General features: G+C 46.4%; 1 protein-coding gene across 5 annotated transcripts in view; it reads right to left on the bottom strand.

Moving 5' to 3' along the window:
- Positions 1 to 126: 126 nt before the first annotated feature.
- LOC109906921 (collagen alpha-2(XI) chain) overlaps positions 127 to 22,090 on the bottom strand; it is a 48,695-nt gene continuing 26,731 nt past the window's right edge. For all 5 annotated transcript variants that reach the window (XM_031793614.1, XM_031793615.1, XM_031793616.1 and 2 more), the window contains 48 exons: positions 21,918 to 21,971; positions 21,587 to 21,640; positions 21,315 to 21,359; positions 21,078 to 21,131; positions 20,309 to 20,353; positions 20,120 to 20,173; positions 19,882 to 19,926; positions 19,531 to 19,584; positions 19,265 to 19,309; positions 19,036 to 19,089; positions 18,890 to 18,934; positions 18,089 to 18,142; positions 17,741 to 17,848; positions 17,529 to 17,582; positions 17,375 to 17,428; positions 17,169 to 17,213; positions 16,888 to 16,941; positions 16,613 to 16,657; positions 16,445 to 16,498; positions 16,275 to 16,328; positions 15,988 to 16,041; positions 15,666 to 15,863; positions 15,488 to 15,541; positions 15,263 to 15,370; positions 15,039 to 15,146; positions 14,855 to 14,908; positions 14,664 to 14,717; positions 14,429 to 14,536; positions 14,264 to 14,317; positions 14,067 to 14,120; positions 13,778 to 13,831; positions 13,620 to 13,673; positions 13,404 to 13,511; positions 13,248 to 13,301; positions 12,969 to 13,022; positions 12,386 to 12,439; positions 12,173 to 12,226; positions 11,824 to 11,931; positions 11,520 to 11,573; positions 11,179 to 11,340; positions 8,943 to 8,996; positions 8,652 to 8,687; positions 6,518 to 6,571; positions 4,527 to 4,812; positions 4,133 to 4,245; positions 3,956 to 4,024; positions 3,430 to 3,666; positions 127 to 2,969 (listed from right to left, as the gene is read on the bottom strand). In XM_031793614.1, the coding sequence (XP_031649474.1) occupies positions 2,823 to 2,969; positions 3,430 to 3,666; positions 3,956 to 4,024; positions 4,133 to 4,245; positions 4,527 to 4,812; positions 6,518 to 6,571; positions 8,652 to 8,687; positions 8,943 to 8,996; positions 11,179 to 11,340; positions 11,520 to 11,573; positions 11,824 to 11,931; positions 12,173 to 12,226; positions 12,386 to 12,439; positions 12,969 to 13,022; positions 13,248 to 13,301; positions 13,404 to 13,511; positions 13,620 to 13,673; positions 13,778 to 13,831; positions 14,067 to 14,120; positions 14,264 to 14,317; positions 14,429 to 14,536; positions 14,664 to 14,717; positions 14,855 to 14,908; positions 15,039 to 15,146; positions 15,263 to 15,370; positions 15,488 to 15,541; positions 15,666 to 15,863; positions 15,988 to 16,041; positions 16,275 to 16,328; positions 16,445 to 16,498; positions 16,613 to 16,657; positions 16,888 to 16,941; positions 17,169 to 17,213; positions 17,375 to 17,428; positions 17,529 to 17,582; positions 17,741 to 17,848; positions 18,089 to 18,142; positions 18,890 to 18,934; positions 19,036 to 19,089; positions 19,265 to 19,309; positions 19,531 to 19,584; positions 19,882 to 19,926; positions 20,120 to 20,173; positions 20,309 to 20,353; positions 21,078 to 21,131; positions 21,315 to 21,359; positions 21,587 to 21,640; positions 21,918 to 21,971 (3,669 nt within the window). In that variant the 3' untranslated portion in view covers positions 127 to 2,822. The remainder of the gene's footprint in view (positions 2,970 to 3,429; positions 3,667 to 3,955; positions 4,025 to 4,132; positions 4,246 to 4,526; positions 4,813 to 6,517; positions 6,572 to 8,651; positions 8,688 to 8,942; positions 8,997 to 11,178; positions 11,341 to 11,519; positions 11,574 to 11,823; positions 11,932 to 12,172; positions 12,227 to 12,385; positions 12,440 to 12,968; positions 13,023 to 13,247; positions 13,302 to 13,403; positions 13,512 to 13,619; positions 13,674 to 13,777; positions 13,832 to 14,066; positions 14,121 to 14,263; positions 14,318 to 14,428; positions 14,537 to 14,663; positions 14,718 to 14,854; positions 14,909 to 15,038; positions 15,147 to 15,262; positions 15,371 to 15,487; positions 15,542 to 15,665; positions 15,864 to 15,987; positions 16,042 to 16,274; positions 16,329 to 16,444; positions 16,499 to 16,612; positions 16,658 to 16,887; positions 16,942 to 17,168; positions 17,214 to 17,374; positions 17,429 to 17,528; positions 17,583 to 17,740; positions 17,849 to 18,088; positions 18,143 to 18,889; positions 18,935 to 19,035; positions 19,090 to 19,264; positions 19,310 to 19,530; positions 19,585 to 19,881; positions 19,927 to 20,119; positions 20,174 to 20,308; positions 20,354 to 21,077; positions 21,132 to 21,314; positions 21,360 to 21,586; positions 21,641 to 21,917; positions 21,972 to 22,090) is intronic.

Genomic DNA, 22,090 nt, shown 5'->3' with positions numbered 1-22,090 from the left:
AAAAAACCTAACAGAAAACAGAGAAGGAAAACAACACTGAGCACTGGACAGTAGAGGGGAAAAGAGAGGGTGCCAGCCATAGATCAGAACCAAACAGGTGTAAACACTAGAAGTGATTTTTTTTTGGGGGGGGGGGGGCTGGTGAGGTGATATAGTGGAAATAAGGTTGGGATCTGACTGATTCTGGTGGTCAGTTCACTGGAGATTGTGAATGATGTGGTTATATTCAGCTGTCTGAGCTGCTGTATGCAGAATGAAGAGAGAAATAAAATAGTGACTAGCTCTTGTGTAGCTCTGGGTAACATGCAACACCAGCCAGTTGAGAGAGGATGAAACGAAGGAACGAGGAAAAAAACACAAGGGAGTCAAGAAGCTATTTTTAAAAAGATGATATATTACAGAAACAAAACATTTAAAATTACTTACATTATAAAATAATACTTTTTGTCTTTTCAGCACCATATTTTGTTGAAATATTTGTTTGTCTTTAACAACAACAAAAAACAATCGATGTAATTTTCTCTCGCGAATCACCTCAGGTTTTAGTTTGTCAATTCCCCCCCCCCCCCCCCCTTCTCTGCAATGTCAAAAGAAAAACGAACCAAAACACACAAACCAAAATACCCATAATGATATACAACCCCATAGCCACATTACATCACTTCGAAACAAAATCTTTGTAATATTTGCCCACGTGGTTGCTAGAATCTTCCATCCCTCCCGCTAGCTGTCCCCTGCCCGCTGTATTCTCACAACCGTAGAATCCTGGTGTCTGTCGCCCTCGCCATACTCCTGCAGCACAGCTCAGCCAAGCAGGCAGTGGCAAACCGCAATGGAGAGTCACCATTTAATCATTACAGTAGAAGCAATCATAACAGCACAGTACAGTCGATGAATGCTAAATGGTTACAATGAGATATGGACACATGCCCCCCCCCCCCCACACACCACCAGAACTGTTGACATTCATAGACCAAAGGGGGGTGTGCACAGATAACTCGGTTTAGTGTTAGTTTAATATGTATTTAATTGTTTTAAGACCGCCAAGTGAGAACTACAGGAAATAAATACAAAATGAAATACCACATTCGACTGTCATATTTGGTTTGTTGTTGTTTGAAGCACCCTGTTTTGTTTTCAATAAATACAATAGAATATCACTATGTCTGTACAAATAGATTCGATTGCACATTTCCAGTAAGAGAACTGGTGACGACATCGTGCGGCTGTGATGGAGACAAACTTGAATTATTCACGCTGAATATATTAACGCTTTGGTATAATTAGCACCGTCCCACAGTTTTTTTGAAAGCAAGCATTTATTCACCGCTGTAAGAGAGAACGTTTGGTCGTCATCTATTCAGCTCATATACATATTTAACCCTGATACCTTCCCTGCTTGAAAAGAGACGGAATGTCACAAATCCTGTAATGTAACCCTGTGTTCTACATGAAACAGCAATGAAATTCCAGACCTGTAAGTACTAGACTGGTTTGATGGCATTCTGGCCCATTCGCTTGTCTAGGAACTACAGTTCTGGACTGTCTATGATAGTTGTAACATTGATTACAAATAAATGTTCCACACGTCACGTTCAGTACAATTTACAAGGTTCATGGCTTTTGATTCATTGGTCCTTGGAGAAGGCATAGACACCCTTCCGTCCCATTGCATGCAACATTATTGGCCCCAAAATAAACAGCCATGCAGCTCAGAGACAGTACGTTGCTGTTAGGACTATATTACTACAGTATTGAGTAAAGGGCTGCTCATAGTCACACCTTAAGGTTAGAGCCGCGGTAAAGCTAGAGATGTCACAGATCTGCTTCCACTCCATCTCCACAAAGCACCGTAAAGTTTTGACTCATCCGCCTGCATTATATTTGACCTGCTTTAGTGTAACTGATGTTTGTTTGGTATAGAATTTCACTGGTGGAGATGATGGAGAAAATTCACTTAGCAAAGACAACATGGACGTACAGTAGACTTTCCTGGTCGTCTCTGAACCGTCAGGCCTTCGTGGAACTCCCGTTCCTTCGTTGGTTTCCCCTTAATGGGGCGGGGCTTGGATGCAGGAGAGGTACAAGTGTGTGGTGAGGGCGAAGCAGAGAGGTAGAGTGGCTGAGACAACTCGGTAGAGAGACAGCGGGAAGGAGAGAGGAGTGAGAGGGGGGGGGGTACGCGACAGGGGGCTCTGGCGTGTACGGAAGGAGGAGACGGGTCTTTGACCCAGCTGTTCGTTGGAAAAGAACACTGTTTTATTCTGTTGACGGTCTGAACGCCATCTCTCATTCTTGCAATCGATCTTTGGTCTCCTCTTCGCGAGAATGTTTGCGTTCTACTTTTCTCTTGACGTCCATTTCTATTTGGGAGATGTTTTCCCCTGGGCATACACTTGAGTGAGTGCATGTCTGTTTCACAACAGTGTGTGTGTGTGTGTGTGTGTGTGTGTGTGTGTGTGTGTGTGTGTGTGTGTGTGTGTGTGTGTGTGTGTGTGTGTGTGTGTGTGTGTGTGTGTGTGTGTGTGTGTGTGTGTGTGTGTGTGTGTGTGTGTGTGTGTGTGTGTGTGTGTGTGTGTGTGTGTGTGTGTGTGTGTGTGTGTGTGTGTGTGTGTGTGTGTGTGTGTGTGTGTGTGTGTGTGTGTGTGTGTGTGTGTGTGCTTGATATCCTGAAATAAATGTACAAATTACTGGGCATGTACTGTATATTGCCATGTCTATGCAAATGTGTCAATGTTTGTGATAAGTGCATGAGTGTGTGTGCATCATTGTAAGTGTATATTCTATATGTGTTTGTGTTTCTCATTTCTCTGCACGGTGTGTTAGCCCAGGAAACAGACAGGTCCCACTTCAAAGCCAAATTTCTGGTTGCTCTCCCCAAAGTCTGTGATCTTGAGGTCCCGCAGAGGAAGCTGCTCCACCTGGGGTGTGTTCACCTCCACTACTGTCCTGTCGAAGCCCTTACGATACTGCAGACAGACAGAAACAGAGAGACGGGTGAGATCACTACATCTGAGGCAAGGGTATCTGCCTAGGATTTGATACTTCACTTTTATTGTGTGTAATGGAAAACATACAGTTCCATTGTAATACTTTTTGTATGGGCATTTGTTCTTATTGACTGCTGATGAAAAATATTAAATTACCCTACATCAGATCGAAAATAGAGCAACATTTAGAGAATTCTGACAAATGTTCCTTTAAAAAAATAAAATAAGGGGGGGTATACCCCCAGACACCCTATAAAATCTCAGGTTTCTTAGTTTTTTTTTTTAGATACTCGAGGTACACATCCATAACTTGAATGTCCGTGCACAGAGAGGTGAGTAAGCTAGAAAGATTACTGTTGGTTCCCATGACTCCCTGAAAAACACTGCCAATTGTTACTGAGTGGACGCTGTTTAAATAAACCAATTCAATAAGACTCACAGAGCAGCCGTCGACCAGGGCCTTGATGTATGGGCTGGTCTCGTAGCTGAGGTCCTCATCGTTGGCGCCCTGGAAGTGCAGCGCCCTCTTGTGGCCGTTATTGGCAGTGCGGTCGGCCCAGGCCACGGAGCGGTGGCAGTGATAGGTGAAATTCTGGCGGGCCTGGACACTCAGCAACCGCAGGAAGCCCAACTGGACCACGCCGATCGGCTCGCCATTAGAGTCCACGTACGAAAGCTGGGGGGGGGGGGGGGGGGGGGGGGGGGAGATATCCCATGAGATATAAACTCTGACAAAGCTGGTAGAGGTGAACTCTATTATAAGCAGAGAGTTGGATATGTCCACCTGACATTATAATAAACACTTTCCTTATCGACGGAGCGTTATGATAATGAATTGATCATTTTTCTGATTGTCCTTTATCTTCATGCATTTGTTGATAACCAGGTCAAACATTGCACACATATGGACCATAATGAATGTCCCCCTGGGATTCTGCACGGTGGTGTGATGAACCCATACTAACCTTGCTGCCAGTTGCAAACTCACTGTACCAGGAGCCCGGTTTCTCCGTGGTCCAAGAGTTGAGCTTTACCTAGGAGAGAAATAGAGACAATGAGATGTGTAGATGTTTAAACACAGCTCCTTCAGGGTAGAGTTAGTGTGTACATTATTGACTGATGAGCTCAGTCTCTCTTCTCACCGTGTCCACACTCTTGCTGGGGTACAGACACGTCTCCCCACCAGCGGTGAAGTTGCAGAACACCTTGAGAGAGTCGCGAGAGCAACCCTGGTTGGGGTCGATCCAGTACTCTCCTACAGGGGGGAGCAGAGAGATAAGGCACGATTTAAACACCAAGAAATTCAAATGCTTTTTTTTTTTTTAGGGGGTGATGAGCTTTAATATTGCAGATATATTTTTAAAACAATTGTGTATATTAGCTTAGTAGAAACCCAGCCCGGGCCCGTAGACTTTAGTTAAAAGTGAACCTCATAAATGTCTTTGTAAGAGTTCCTCTGTCTCTAAAAAAGATCCCAGTGTAAAGTCAGAATTGACACATTTTTTGTGAATAGTTTTACGCCTGAAAGCGTCATACCGTCCTTGAGCTCTGGCTGGCTGAGTTTGAGGTCCTGGCAGGTGCGTGCGGGGCTGTCCTTGGTGCCCAGAGGGAAGCGCATGGTCTCAATCTCCTGTCTCAGCGAGTTCAGTGAGCCGAAGATCTCCTCCATACCCTCACTGCCTGTCAGGAATTCTGTGCCGGTGGCGTCGGCTGCAGCCGACTCTGCGTCTGTCTCAGACAGCATCCGGCTGGCGTCGATGGAGCGCTTGGACTTCTTGGAGATTTGGATGGGCATTGGCTGGATGACTTCGCCTGGAGGACCCTGATTGGAGGAGGATCACAGAGAAAGATTATTATTGGTTGATAATGATTAATGAGATTTATAGGTTTATAAAACAATGAACTTATTTATGTTTGAACTGAAAACTTTGAATACATGTACAGTGCATTCAGAAAGTATTCAGATCCCTTGACTTTTTACACATTTTGTTGCGTTACAGCCTTGTTCTAAAATGGCTTAAATCATTCCCCCCCCCCATCAATCTACACACAATAAACCACATTGACAAAGCAAAAACAGGTTTGTAGAAATGTTTGTAAATGTATTAAAAACCATTTTTTAAAACAGAAATACCTTATTTGCATAAGTATTCAGGCCCTTTGCTATGAGACTCAACATTGAGCTCAGGTGCATGTCAGAGCATATACCAAGCCATGAGGTCGAAAGAATTGTCCGTCGAGCTCCGAGACAGGATTGTGTCGAGGCACAGATCTGGGGAAGGGTACCAAAACATTTCTGCAGCATTGAAGCTCCCCAAGAACACAGTGGCCTCCATCATTCTTAATTGGAAGAGGTTTTGAACCACCAAGACTCTTCCCAGAACTCAATACACTCAAACTGAGCAATCGGGGGAGAAGGGCCTTTGTCAGGGAGGTGACCAAGAACCCGATGGTCAATCTGACAGAACTCCAGAGTTCTTCTGTAGAGATGGGAGAACCTTCCAGAAGGACAACCATCTCTGCAGCACTCAACCAATCAGGCCTTTATGGTAGAGTGGCCAGACGGAAGTCACTCCTCAGTAAAAGGCAAACGACACCCTGCTTTGAGTTTGCCAAAAGGCACTTAAAGGACTCTCAGACCATGAGAAACAAGATTCTCTGGTCGGATGAAACCAACATTGAACTCTTTGGCCTGAATGCCAAGCGTCATGTCTGGAGGAAACCTGGCACTATCCCTACGGTGAAGCATGGTGGTGGCAGCATCATACTGTGGGGATGTTTTTCAGTGGCAGGGACTGAGGGAAAGATGAATGGAGCAAAGTACAGAGAGATCCTTGATAAAAACCTGTTCCAGACCGCTCAGGGCCTCAGACTGGGTTGAAGGTTCACCTTCCAACAGGACAACAAACCTAAACACACAGCCAAGACAACACAGGACTGACTTGGGGACAAGTCTCTGAATATCCTTGAGTGGCCCAGCCAGAGCCAGAACCCGATCAAAGATCTCTGGAGAGACCTGAAAACAGCTGTGCAGCAACACTCCCCATCCAACCTAACAGAGCTTGAGAGGATGTGCGGAGAAGAATGGGTGAAACTCCCCAAATACTGGTGTGCCAAGCTTGTAGCATCATACCCAAGAAGACTCGAGGCTGTAATCGCTGCCAAAAGTTCTTCAACAAAATACTGAGTAAAGGGTCTGAATACTTATGTAAATGTGATATATTTTATTTTATTTTGTCATGATGGTGTATTGTGTGTACATTGATGAGGGGGAAAAAAACAATTTAATACATTTTAGAAGAAGGCTGTAACGTAACAAAATGTGGAAAAAGTCAAGGGGTCTGAATACTTTCCGAATGCCGATAGATGTAGATAGATGTAGATACTGCAGATAGATGTTATGCTCTAAAATGATGTAAGCAACTGCACATAGATCTAGACTGGACAAAACTGAAAAATGGGTGTAAAATCCAAGTATTTAATTGGTTTCATGGAATAAACCGATTACGCAAAGGATGGGTACTCACTGGAGGTCCGGGGGGTCCTGAGACACCCTTCTCTCCCTTGGGACCAGCTCCTCCCTGGAACACAGAGACAGGAGGCATTAGAGATTAAACAATACACTGCACACGGGACTCAATATGCTGCACACGGGACTCAATACGCTGCACACGGGACTCAATACGCTGCACACGGGACTCAATACGCTGCACACGGAACTCAATACACTGCACACGGGGGACTCAATACACTGCACACGGGACTCAATACACTGCACACGGGACTCAATACGCTGCACACGGGACTCAATACGCTGCACACGGGACTCAATACGCTGCACACGGGACTCAATACGCTGCACACGGAACTCAATACACTGCACACGGGGGACTCAATACACTGCACACGGGACTCAATACACTGCACACGGGACTCAATACACTGCACACGGAACTCAATACACTGCACACGGGACTCAATACACTGCACACGGGACTCAATACACTGCACACGGGGGACTCAATACACTGCACACGGAACTCAATACACTGCACACGGGACTCAATACACTGCACACGGAACTCAATACACTGCACACGGGACTCAATACACTGCACACGGGGGACTCAATACGCTGCACACGGGACTCAATACGCTGCACATGGGACTCAATACGCTGCACACGGGACTCAATACGCTGCACACGGGGGACTCAATACACTGCACACGGGACTCAATACACTGCACACGGGACTCAATACACTGCACACGGGACTCAATACACTGCACACGGAACTCAATACACTGCACACGGGACTCAATACACTGCACACGGGACTCAATACACTGCACACGGGACTCAATACACTGCACACGGGGGACTCAATACGCTGCACACGGGACTCAATACGCTGCACACGGGACTCAATACGCTGCACACGGGGACTCAATACGCTGCACACGGGACTCAATACGCCGCACACGGGACTCAATACGCCGCACACGGGACTCAATACGCCGCACACGGGACTCAATACACTGCACACAGGACTCAATACACTGCACACGGAACTCAATACACTGCACACGGGGGACTCAATACACTGCACACGGAACTCAATACACTGCACACGGGACTCAATACACTGCACACGGGGGACTCAATACACTGTACACGGAACTCAATACACTGCACACGGGACTCAATACACTGCACACGGGGGACTCAATACACCGCACACGGGACTCAATACGCTGCACACGGGACTCAATACGCTGCACACGGGACTCAATACACTGCACACGGAACTCAATACACTGCACACGGGGGACTCAATACACTGCACACGGGACTCAATACACTGCACACGGGACTCAATACACTGCACACGGGACTCAATACACTGCACACGGGACTCAATACACTGCACACGGGACTCAATACACTGCACACGGGACTCAATACACTGCACACGGGACTCAATACACTGCACACGGGGGACTCAATACACTGCACACGGAACTCAATACACTGCACACGGGACTCAATACGCCGCACACGGGACTCAATACGCCGCACACGGGACTCAATACGCCGCACACGGGACTCAATACGCCGCACACGGGACTCAATACGCCGCACACGGGACTCAATACGCCGCACACGGGACTCAATACGCCGCACACGGGACTCAATACGCTGCACACGGGACTCAATACGCTGCACACGGGACTCAATACGCTGCACACGGGACTCAATACGCTGCACACGGGACTCAATACGCTGCACACGGGACTCAATACGCTGCACACGGGACTCAATACGCTGCACACGGGACTCAATACGCTGCACACGGGACTCAATACGCTGCACACGGGACTCAATACGCTGCACACGGGACTCAATACGCTGCACACGGGACTCAATACGCTGCACACGGGACTCAATACGCTGCACACGGGACTCAATACGCTGCACACGGGACTCAATACGCTGCACACGGGACTCAATACACCGCACACGGGACTCAATACACCGCACACGGGACTCAATACACCGCACACGGGACTCAATACGCTGCACACGGGACTCAATACGCATTATAATATTGAAGCAGATAGTACACTACAAAGAGTGTTTGAGGAAGGGGTTCTACTCACTGTAGCACCCTTAGCTCCCTTCACACCTTCGGGACCCTGTGGAAGAGGAACAGGAAATGAATGATTATCATTCAATAGAAGATAAGTATTACCATTGTTATAAAACCATTGAAAAAAGGAGAATGTAACTACTAGTGACATAACAGAGTTATGTAAAGTATAAAAGGCATGGATACATAAATGCTGACATCTTTCTATGTTACAGGTTCTGTTTTGAGAATACCACAGTGTTGATAGAGGATGTTACATGATATACTGATGAAAGAACCAGGATGTAGAACCTGTACTCACGGGCATACCAGCAGGGCCACCAGGACCGATGGGCCCAGTGCCTCCAGAAACACCCTAAAAACACAGTCAACACAAATTCATCAGCATTGAACTGTTGTTGAAGGGTGACATAGAATACAAATCAAATCCAATTTTGTTTGTCAATTGAGCCGAACCTTACCGTGAAATGCTTACTTACAAGCCCTTAACCAACAATGCAGATCAAGAAATATAGTTAAGAAAATATTGACTAAATAAACTAAAAGTTTAAAAAAACAAGTAACATAATAGAATCACATAACAATAACGAGGCTATATGCAGGGGGTACCAGTACCGAGTAAATGTGCGGCGGTACTGGTTAGTCGAGGTAATTTGTACATGTAGGCTAGGGGTAAAGTGACTATGTATAGATAATAACAGCGAGTAGCAGCAGTGTAAAAACAAAGTGGGGTGGGGGTCAATGTAAATAGTCCCGGTGGCCATTTGATTCATTGTTCAGAAGTCTTATGGCTTGGGGGTAGAAGCTGTTAAGGAGCATTTTGGACCTAGACTTGGCACTCTGGTACCGCTTGTCGTGCGGTAGCAGAGAGAACAGTCCATGACTTGGGTGACTGGAGTCTTTGATATTTTTTTATCCTTCCTCTGACACCGCCTGGTATATAGGTCCTGGATGGCAGGAGGCTTGGCCCCAGTGATGTACTAGGCCATACACAATACCCCCTGTAGCGCATTACAGTCGGATGCCGAGCAGTTGCCACACCAGGCGGTGATGCAACCGGTCAGGTTGCTCTCGATGGTGCAGCTGTAGAACTTTTTGAGGATCTGGGGACCAATGTCAAATATTTTCGGTCTCCTGAGGGGGAAAAGGTTTTGTCATGCCCTCTTCACGACTGTCTTGGTGTGTTTGGACCATGATAGTTTGTAGATGATGTGGACACCAAGGAACCCTAAACATTTGACCCGCTCCACTACAGCCCTGTCAATGTTAATGGGGGCCTGTTCGGCCCTCCTTTTCCTGTAGTCCCAGATCATCTCCTTTGTCTTGCTCACATTGAGGGAAAGGTTGTTGTCCTGGCAGTCTCTGACCTCCTCCCTATAGGCTGTCTCATCATTGTCGGTGATCAGGCCTGCCACTGTTGTATCATCAGCAAACTTAATGGTGTTGGAGTCATGCCTGGCAACGCAGTCGTGGGTGAACAGGGAGTACCGGAGGGGACTGAGCACGCACTCCTGAGGGGCCCCCGTGTTGAGGATCAGCGTGGCAGATGTGTTGTTGCCTACCCTTACCACATTTTTATTTATTTATTTGACTTAACTAGGCAAGTCAGTTAAGAACAAATTATTATTTACAATGACAGCCTACCCCGGCCAAACTCTAATTTGGACGACGCTGGCCCCAATTGTGTGCCGCCCCACTTGTGGGTGGCCCGTCAGGAAGTCCAGGATCCAGTTACACAGGGAGGTGTTTAGTCCCAGGGTCCTTACCTTAGTGATGAGCTTCATGGGCACTATGGTGTTGAATGCTGAGCTGTAGTCAATGAGCAGCATTCTCACATAGGTGTTCCTTTTATCCAGGTGGGAAAGGGCAGTGTGGAGTGCGATTGAGATTGCGTCATCTGTGGATCTGTTGAGGCGGTATGCGAATTAGAGGGAGTCTAGGGTTTCCGGGATGATGGTGTTGATGTGAGCCATAACCAGCCTTTCAAAGCACTTCATGGCTACCGTCGTGAATGCTACGGGGCGGTAGTCATTTAGGCAGGTTACCTTCGCATTCTTGGGCGCAGGGACTATGTTGGTCTGCTTGAAACGTGGGTATTACAGACTCGGCCAGGGAGAGGGTGAAAATGTCAGTGAAGCGACTTGACAGTTGGTCCGTGCATACTCTGTGTACAAGCCCTGGAAATCCGTATGGCCCCGCGGCCTTGTGAATGTTGATCTGTTTAAAGGTCTTGCTCACATCGGCTATGGAAAGCGTGATCAGACATGTTCAATAGTGATGTGACATACTGACAGAATAACATTATTTCCAGTGTGTGTGTGTGTGTGTGTGTGTATCCTTAGAGAAAATATACGGTATCTTTACATTTGAGTCATTTAGCAGAAGCTCTTAGAGTGACATAGAGGAGCAATTAGGGCTAAGTGCCTTGCTCAAGGCCACATCGGCAGATTTTGGACCTAGTCGGCTCGGGATTCGAACCAGCGACCTTTCTGTCAAAGCTCTATAATCTCAGCTAAGGAGAGACATGTGTCACTCACAGTCTCTCCCTTGGATCCGTGTCCCCCCTGTGGCCCTGGCAGTCCCCTGTCTCCCTTCTCTCCCTGCTCTCCGGTGGGCCCAATCAGACCAATCAGACCCGAGTGGCCCTTCTCTCCCTTGTCACCGCCCTCGCCGCGCAGTCCTGGCAAACCTGGCGGTCCCTTGAAAAGAGAGAGAGAGAGAGAGAGAGAGTGAGATGGTACTGCAGCTTTACAGAGTAAGGATGTGAGTATATTCACTTGAAGCATCAATATAGCCCTGTATGCCAATAGATCAACACAGTGTGGACGATACAATCTATTATAGATATATTAATGTACATATCAGTGTCTTATCTCACCAGAGGTCCGGGAGGTCCTTTCTGGCCGGAAAGGCCCGGAGAACCCTGCTCGCCCTTGAAGAGATCATCAGAAGCAAGTTAGTGACAAACACATCAAACAGCTCCGTTACACTGGGGTTTAAGCTCATGGTAGTAGTGAGGAGCCTAAATTAGTCCCTATAGAGCAAACTGGCAGACAGACAGGCAGACAGACTGGCAGACAGACAAACAGAGACAGACAGACAGACAGACTCTAGAGGAGTAGACTGAACCACAGACTGAATAGCCCAGTCTGTCCATGGAAGAGTGGGCTCATCTCCCTCACCACTGATCCAGGGAGTCCTCTCAGACCCTCAGTTCCTGGTTTTCCTGGTTGACCCTGAGGTCCGACGGGGCCTGTCTTTCCTGGAGGTCCGTTGGCACCTGGATCTCCCTGGAAAAAAAGAGAGAGAAAAAACCCATCAGACATTGATAAACTCCAATATTCCAAATCCCCAATGTGTGTTGTGAGCGGAGCAAATTAATATATTTGGAAAATGATTGACAGCAGAGAGAGCTATGTACATTTGGTTTCAGGTCTGTCTGGCATGGCCTGTGACTCACTAGGATAGATAACGATCCACAGGGTTATCTGCCAGTGCCAACACACTGAACGATGACCTTTGAACTCTTACCTTAGTTCCCTTCTCTCCCTGTCGTCCCTCTGGTCCTCTAGTTCCAGCAAGACCCTGGGAAAGAAGCGATGTGTAATATTATCAACGTCATAACGTTTCTATGATTGGTTATAGGCCACCTGTAGCATCTATCAAACATAATACATTGAAAACCAACAGATATGACTGTGGATGATAGTTGCGGTGTGGCCTGGTGTGGGTGAACGACCTTACCCTCTTTCCTGGTCCACCAGGAGGCCCGTTCTCACCAGTGGGTCCAGGAGATCCCTACAGCAGAGAGCATGATTAGAACACTTCAGTGACCTGCAAGGGGTCAATATTAACTATAAAGAACTGAACCTAAATATACACGCGGGTAGCTGTTTTTTTGAAGTTGCATAATAATCTACATTCTCGACGGGCCTTAAGGGCGATCTGCCAGGGAGGACATGAACTTTAACCTCGCAGTGCCATCTTATGTTTCAACAGGTGCTTCAAGATGGAAAATACACTTATCTCAGGCTTGAACTGAGGTGGTTTAGATTTGTGGATTTGCATGCTTATTATGGCCACAATGTCCCCTAAACTCTGGGAACATCTTAAGAGGATGTGCTCGACATTACAAGCACTACTCTTGAATTGCTGCAGGGAGCCATTTCGCACAGGAGCGATCGTTGAACAGACAATGTATGACCCAGTAACATCAAATTCATCAAAGCACTTGGTGAAGGAGAGTCCTGTAGAAGAGCCCATGTCGTAACTATAGCAACAGCGAAGGAAGGAAATGAAATAGACGCTGGAGTACGAGGCCACCTACAGCTTGTCCTTGTTCACCGTCCTCTCCTCTCTCTCCCTTTGCTCCGTCCTGACCCTAAAGAAGACAGAGTAATCAGAGATGTGGCCATTGCTACAACGGCGTTAAAAGTAGATACTTCCTGGGGTTTGTTGATAGAACAAGACACTCATTCATAGAAACACCAGCGGTATGAAACACCAGCGGTATGAAACGCTACGAACACACAAATTGGAATATCTGTCTCACCACAACAAAACAGATAAAATGAAACGTGCGTGATGAGCGTTTTTAGATACTCACTCTGGGGCCGAGTTCACCAGGGGGCCCGGGGTCGCCTGGGAAACCAACAGGGCCCTAGGAGAGAGACACAATGGCATAACGTCAGACACTGAAACATCTAGTGTGGTCAGTACAAGTTGTATTACTAGATGTATCTGTTGAGTATATTTGACGTACAGGGTTTCCCTTGGGTCCGTCGTCTCCAGGGCCTCCTCTTCCACCAGCAGGGCCAGAAGTACCAGGTTGTCCCGCCTCTCCCTTGTCTCCGTGTTCTCCACGTGGGCCCTGCCATTGGACAACAACACTGTCACTCGCAGTGCAATGCATCTATGTATAGAAACAAAATACGTGCGTACGGGACAATACAGTAGAACCAAAAGATCTGTGTCTCACCTTCTTTCCTGGCTCTCCTCCGATTCCAGGTGGTCCGGCTTCGCCAGGCTCTCCCTGTCAACACAACGTTTTCAGTTCTCAGAACGTGTACACACAAACGCATATTCTGACGATTACAACGGAGCATTTCAATCAAGTTCATGTGAATTTACGTTTACCTTATCTCCCAGGTTTCCAGGGTTACCCACACCACCAGGAGGACCTTGAGGACCCTGAATAAAAAAATAAAAAATAAACATAATTGCATCAATAATGTCAAAACAACAAGAGTCATACCCATAGTAACGTATATGACTTAAAATCAACAGGGAGACTAGGTCTTCATGTGGGATGACTTCATAATATTTCCAGTAGCATAAAAACTCCATTACAATGAAATAATTCAATATGATTATTCTACGGCGAGGAGAAACTTCTGGAAGGTTTTGAGAGAAGATTGGTACTCACGTCAGCGCCGCTTGAACCAGCAGGGCCACGGGGTCCTGGGGGGCCAGGTGGACCCTGAAGAGACGGATAGGATGAGATGAGCAATATCCTAGTGTGATTCATGCTAGCAATACCTCTTCCTGAACTATTAGGATTGGCTTAATAATGATGAGATCCAATCATCTGTTGGGTTGCTCCAATTTGTCGTCGACACTCACCATTGGTCCGACATCTCCCGTCTCTCCCTTCTCTCCTGATGGGCCTGGCAATCCCTACAAGATACATTCACGGTTAGAGATGCCATTGACCTATTGAGTCACAATCACAAGACTATCGTAATGTGGCTAAAATCATGTTGTCACAACAGAAATCCGTCATCATACCTGCAGTCCAATGGGACCTGGGGCCCCTGGGAATCCTCTTGATCCTTCATCTCCCTTGGCCCCAAATGGCCCCTGCTGACCTCTGGCTCCTAGTTCTCCATCAGCTCCCTGAACAATGGAGACAGAGAGAGGGGAATATTGAAGGCAACACCTCCGAGGGGCACCATGCTATGAATTCCTATGTGTCCGATGCAATATTGATAACACACTGTCTGTTGATGGTGTTTCTACTTACAGCAGCGCCGGGCTGACCGAGTGGACCCATTGGCCCTGGTGGACCGGGAGGACCCTGTTGACACACGATGTCTCATTGTGAGCAAATGGTGTCACTGTACTTTAGCAGAGACAATCATACGTACAGTATCTTGTTCAGACACAATAGAGATAAGGAACAGACAGTAAAAGAATGGTGGTAATGTCTCTCACATGCTCTCCTTTGCCGCCCTTCGCTCCCTTCTGGCCGTGCTCTCCAACCTCACCCTGTAATCCCCCAAAAATCCACCACAAAAGCTTTTGTTACGAGAGGTTTGAAATTAGCATTGTGATATCATCTCACGTGGTAAACCCAGTAATTAGAATATGTGATGAAGATATCACGGTGGTTACTGGCCTTGTCTCCGTCCTCTCCTGGAACTCCGATGGATCCGGCAGCACCTGGCAGACCCACTGGGCCCTGGACACCGTCACGACCAGCCGGGCCGATCGGACCTTTCTCCCCCTGAGAGGGAAGGTGGTGGGGGAGAGAACATATAAGACATAGAGAATAGAGAAGAACAATGACTCGGTCTGACATCACAGCTCTGTACATTGGATATGTTTTGTAAAAGTACTCACGGGCACGCCCTTCTCTCCTGATGGTCCTGGAGGCCCCTGGGGGCCAGGTCTTCCTGGGGGTCCGATGGGGCCTCCACTGCCTCCCTGCCCTCTCTCGCCTGGGGATCCCTGCACAGGTATGATTACAGACGTGATTAAAGCCAAGGTGATGTGGACGTCAACAAGTACCGTACATGACATTATTTCACAATGAGTCATTTCAGATGTAATTATTGTCAGACATACAGCTGTTCCGGGAGGTCCTGCCGGGCCTTCGCTTCCTTTCAGTCCGCCGCCTCCCTAAAAAGCAGACAGGAACATGTTAAAACACTAAATGTGCAATCTATAGACAATATGACATCTCACCCTGGGACATAGAGAATAGGCTATCAGACACAGAAAGTGTATTGGTCAGACTGCTAACCGGGGTGCCAGGCATTCCTCTCTCTCCGGGGAAGCCTCTCAGTCCTGGGGGTCCATCTTTGCCGGGGCCGCCTTGGGGACCAGGGTCTCCCTTAGTTCCCTCCTTGCCAGAGGGTCCGGAGAGTCCTTGCTCGCCTGGTGGTCCTGGAGGCCCGGGGTGACCGCGCTCGCCCAGGGGGCCAGTCTCTCCTGAGGGACCCTGGGACAATGAAGAGGAGTAATGAAGATGGAAAGTGAATGGTGTAGGTGAATCCATACATTGGATCAAATCCATACATTGGACACTGGACAATGTTAATAAAGAAATGTTGCATTAATCTTACTTGAGGTCCAACAACACCTGGAGGCCCGGGTGGCCCAGTCTTTCCTTGGAATCCCTGTGAAAGAGAAAACAAAATGAATTGGGGCTTGAATAGAGCCTTGCGTAACCCCTAATGCAATCAGCATAGGTAAACGTGTTTATCGTGTTGAGGAAGTAACGGTAGATCAACTTTTCTTTTTTTAAAGAACACAACGTAGCAAAAGACATGGCACTGTTTATGAGATCCATATATTCCTGATAGCTTGTACCCCACATGGCCGCATGTTCCAGACAAGGAAACAGACTTACAACTTCTCCTCTCTGTCCAGGGTGTCCGGGCAGTCCATCCTTCCCTGGTGGTCCCTGGGTAGGAAATAGAAAAGGGTTAAGGGAAAGAAGGTACTTACAGTTTCAAACTCTACTAATAAAAATACATCTGAAATGAATCTAGCTTTACAGAGTGGATATAATAGCCTTACGGGAGGTCCCTTTGGCCCCGGGAAACCGTTTGCTCCTTGAGGTCCGGGCAGTCCCTGAAAGATACAATGGGAGGAGGACAGGTATAAGTGTCACAACAACAGGTATGCTATAGTGGCACGACAAAGTGTCTACCAGTAAACAAATAAATAATAGCTCAGACAACCTACCCTCTCTCCTGGTGGACCAGATGGGCCGTCACTTCCTGATGTACCCTAGTAAAAAGAAAGCGATAGAAGCTCAGAATTATTACCATCGATGCTAACCAATATTACAGTCTTATTATGACATGTGACTGCCCTGGTGGCCTGTAGGTGAACTGACAGTGCTGTTGAGCATTAACCTCCATAAATCTCCTTTGTCACAATTGTCTGTGATGGATGTATTGTTGATTTTGTATTATAGATATTGTACTATCGATATTGTATTAAAGATGTTGTCTTACTTTGGCTCCTGGTTTGCCAGTAGATCCTCTCGGTCCTCTCTGACCTCTGGGGCCCTATTGGAGAGAGTTGGAGAATCAATTAGGAATAATATGGGCATTTGGTTGAGTGGTTCTGATCCACTTCTAGTCGGTTCATCTCCGTAAACTAACCAAACTGTTGTTTGCTCCTTATCCAATACGAGCCCTGGTGAAATCAGTGGTGGATGAGCTATAAAGAGAGACTTTGATAATCAACAGTGTTATAGATAAGTGGAATTGAGTGGAGTAGAGTAGAACTGTACCGTTGGTCCTCTTTGTCCTCTGGGTCCCAGCTTTCCAATCAGACCCTGAAGAAACACAGACTCCGTAAGACAGACACACAGGCAACATCAGCGTCAACTCCGGCGCAGTTGGCGTTATACACGGGTTACGTCACGTGCAGTACATAGCGTGACAATTTGACTTGACAGCGGAACAGAGTTTTAATTCCCGTCGTTAGCAATCTTACCCTTGTTCCTTTCTCGCCGTTGGTCCCAGGGAATCCTGGGAAACCGAGGGAGCCCTGAAAACACATGAAGCATTGGTTAACCCAGCTTCCATATTGTCAGTCCCTTTAATAAGCTAACGTGTAATTGTTAGAAGGAAACCAGGGTTGACGTTACCTTAGGTCCAAGTCTTCCAGGATAGCCAGGAAGTCCAGGGACACCAAGTTTACCCTGCAATCAGATACAGTCATCAATGACCCTATGACGAACCAATCAAAATTACAAAAACTAGCCAACCAGGTAGATGTGTTATGAGATACTTTCCAACAGTGTTCTTTTAATCAAGATAGACCAACGTCTGTTCTAGGGAATATGAACCCTCCTCTCACCTTCTCTCCGACCAGGCCGATGGGTCCAAGCTCGCCAGGGGGGCCAACGCGGCCCTTTGGCCCCTCAGGACCGTCCTCTCCCCTGGGGCCGGGCACTCCACCCTCTCCCTGTCAGCAGGAACACACATGGAAACAATCAACACTGGTACAGAAAACACATGCGCATCAAATAAGGGGAAATCAATCCATGAACCTAAAAATTGTAATTTAATTGTATAAAAATAACCACAAGATTTAAAAAAACATCCCAAATAACTGTGCAACATTTAACATGACCTTGTAAAACAAGACATAATACTTGAATACAATTATTTAGAGGAATCATTTAATAAACTAAATGAATCTTACTCTCTCCCCCTTGACACCAAAGTCTCCTTTGATTCCAGGGAAGCCATCTTCTCCCTAAAAAAGACAACTGTGGTTAAGCTAAAAGGCTTTATATTTATGGTCAATCAAGTGTTTCATGTGGCGACTCAAATGCACAAATTCAAATAAAGTCTTTCTGTGAACTCTTACAACATAAAGAATGATGGAAATGTTTGTGGAATCATATGAAAAGTACTAAAAGCAGTATCAATGTCTTCTCATGTTAAGGTCGGCGAGAGAGACAAATAACTTGACACCTGTGTGGCTTTGCTGTCTGAAAGTCTTTCCCAGTACGCCCCCTAGTGGTCCTAAACTAAAAGTACTGGGGCTGACATTAAAACGACAATGACTTTGTTGTTCACAAAATAAACGTTTGTGGGCTGAGAGACATAACTTAATAATAATTTCTAAAGGTATGTCCATCAGTCCAACCCAAATTCCACCATAAATGTTTAAGAGGTGTTCACCAATGGCAATGCTGTCATCTTGACACAAGACCAACACTGTACACCACTTTTAACACCCCAGCATCAGTACTCAAAGTAAGGCTACTTCTTTGACTCTTAATCGATGTAGTCCTGCCCTTGATCTGTTGTTGTCTATTCATGTTCTGTATTATGTAATGTTTCATGTTGTGCGTTGGACCCCAGGAAGAGTAGCTGCTGCTTTCGCAAACAGCTAACGGGGATCCTAATCAAATACCGACTACCAAAATAAAATAGGATGTTTTATTGTCACATATACTATTTGTCAATCAGTGATACATTGGATGAGGTCACCTACCTTCTCTCCTTTATGACCCTTCAGTCCACGGATACCTTGAGTTCCCTGCAATTACAACACGATTAGGAGGTCAGTCATTAAATCAGCCATTATCGTCACAAATGAATAACATTGAATGACGATTTTAGCCACAGCACTAAGCTCACCTTAATGCCACGAGGGCCAGGATAGCCAATAGTTCCCTGAGGACCGTTGGGGCCCTGTATAAAGATAGAAGAGAGGGTTAATGGTGCACTACCTCACACAAAGACAGAACAGTGTAAGACACAACAATTAGGCGGCCATCTTGCATATGACACGGTGGGGTATTTTGGTGGGGAAGTTGACTACATTCTATGAATACTTTGCAGGAGAAAGATGACTAGAGGAACTCACCTGGTTTCCTTTGGTGCCAACAGGTCCCTCCTTTCCTGGGTGACCCTGTGAGGGGAAGAGAGTAGCAGAGGTCAAGAGAGGCACGAGGGCAACTTCAATTCAACATGTGCTGATCACTTATTCTTACCACTGTGTTCCATGAAAATGCAATAAGGTGCTTTCATCTCAAGTTAAAACGACCGCAGATCACCAGTAACGTTTTCATTGTTGCATTATAACATACGGTACTGATGAGTCCAATATAAACCAGTGAGATTGGGACTTACAGGGGGGCCGTCAGCTCCGGACATGCCTGGCAGACCGGGTTTTCCTGTGGGGCCCTGGGAGAGGAGACGAGAGGAAAGGCGTGAGCTGACCGGCTTACTGACGACAATACTGACAACAACATTGTCATCAACTAAGAAACAGTATAGGATACACCTTCAAAATGAAATATTCTGTCTCCTTAATCGTTCCTGGCTAAATTCCTATTCTGAATAGGACGCGCCATGGCGTTCCACTGGTGGTGTCATGTTATGGAGACAAAAGTCAAGCCGGTCGGACACTGAATATCTTTGTGGAGGTTCGTAACGTAGTAATTACACACACCACAGTCATGGATCACTCTGTTCTCTTACCTTTTCTCCTGGGGGCCCATGGGCTCCCTGTGGTCCTGGCATTCCCTGAAACAATCACATGTCATACGGTCAGATCTGGTCAGAGATCAGATTGGGGCAATAACACAGATTACAGTTGTAACCCTACATCATTGTAAGGAGAAGAAAATGAGAATAGTATAACGAGTTATTTTCAAGTGTTTCAATTGGCTAAAATCTGTCCCCAATGACGTGGCCCCTGCTCTGCGGCGTCTCTCACCTGTGTTCCTGAGGTACCCTGCTGCCCTGGGGGGCCTGGCTCTCCTTGGGGACCCTGAGAGAGAAAAGGGGAGCGAGGAGGAAGAGAGAATAGATGGTTTGAGACTTTAAGAATCGTATGCTCTCAATGGGAATACATCAATATGTCCACCGAGGACAAAAGGACAGAAAAACATTCACTGTCACTGACCAGGTTTCCTTTAGGACCGTGGGGCCCGTCGTTTCCACGCACACCCTGAGAGAGGAAAAAGAAAATAACACATTGAATAAATAGAAAAGATTGCTAGTTATCAATTCAGGGTAAACAACACACATGACCTTAAATAGCCTGCTACAAAATGACTGTCTAGATGTGTACAAGTGAGATGAACACGACCCTATACTGTAGGGCCGTTTTAGGGACTGGCATGAGGGTGATGTGGTCTACTGGCACTGTTCCACTGTGGTTCCAGGTCATATAGGTGCCTACTTTAGGGGTGTTTAGTACTTCCAGGGGTAGTATGGGGGTAAAGGAGTCATTCTGGGAGATAGTGAAACTATCCCAGTGCAGGGTTTGCTTGGTCATGGTAATGTTTAAGGGGCACTGTCATTGTCATAATTTTGCAAAATTTTTGCTTATTTTAGCCTAATAAAAAGGCTTAATACTAGTAATTGATCTTATTTCAAGATATTTAACTTAATACTACAATTAATATAACATATATTTTGTTTTATCTTGAAATAAGACACATTACTTGTATTAAGCCCTTTGTAGGTTAAAATAAGCAAAATGATCTACCAATGATGTTAGATAATTGAGTTTGTTACAGAAAAATAAGAAAATAACACAAATGTTAAGTTAATTATCACAAGATATTTAGGCTTGCTTAGATGTGACTTTCTGCAGTGTAGCTTCACAGCCAAGTGGTTTTATGAGTGAACCTGACATTCCAGTGTGGTGCACCAATGTGTGTACGTACAGGAGGTCCGGAGATTCCGTTCGGACCTTTAGGACCGAGCAAACCACGAGGTCCCTAAAGACAAGAGCACATCAACACGTTGACTTAACGCAGAGAGAAGGAGCCTGGAACTGGTCAATAACAAGCAAGCTAAAACAGCTAGTCGCTATAAACGAACATTATACACCCAAAAACATGGAATGGTGACGGTAGTGAGGAAGGAGCCAATGTCAACGGTAGCGTCAGAAACACACTCACTGGTTCACCTGGAAGTCCTCTGGGTCCGATGTCTCCGTCGTCTCCCTGGGAACAACAGACACAGGCAGACAAAGGTGAATGACAGAGACAGAATGTGAGGAAGGAGGTTGACAGATAAACGGGATCACGTTAAAAATGAAGGTAAACTCAGTGTGTGAAGTTATAGGTTAAGTGGCCACTGTAGTTCTGGCTGATAGACTCAGAGTTGTACGGATCTCTATGGGGACATGGGACTGATAGGTCCATGTCTGATGTTTCGCCAAACTACTTACCCTCTCTCCGTCCTCTCCAGGACCTCCTAGGGGTCCCAATCCTCCGGTATCACCCTAGAATGTTGGAACAGAGAGGGAGGGAAAACAAATTAAACAACAGCATGCTTAACCACACTTTTATTTCACTCTGTTTTCTTTGATTTGATTGGACAGGATCCTCCTTCCTGGTTCATAATCTTGAGTCACAATAGATCCAGACCGAGTTGGTTGGTTTTCCCAATCCCTTGAAGTAACACGATTTCCATTCATTTGATAATAAACCTCTCTTTGATGAGTCCTCTACTATATTTCTAAGGTGGTGTGATGTGTTGACCTTTGACCTTGAACTCACCCTGTGTCCTTTGTCCCCAGGCAATCCAGGCAGGCCATCGAAACCGCGGTCACCCTGCCAGAGACAGACACGTCGTGTAAGGTGGAGGAGAAAACGAATTAGAACACAGTAGCAACAACACAATACCGTGGAGTGTTCGAGACACAGTTGGAAGACTGAGTCACATACAATCC

Source organism: Oncorhynchus kisutch, linkage group LG17 (assembly GCF_002021735.2).
Source record: "Oncorhynchus kisutch isolate 150728-3 linkage group LG17, Okis_V2, whole genome shotgun sequence".
In the NCBI taxonomy this organism is placed as follows: Eukaryota; Metazoa; Chordata; class Actinopteri; order Salmoniformes; family Salmonidae; genus Oncorhynchus; species Oncorhynchus kisutch.
The sequence above is the reverse complement of the archived record's forward strand: the minus strand, read 5'-3'. Positions and strand labels throughout refer to the sequence as shown.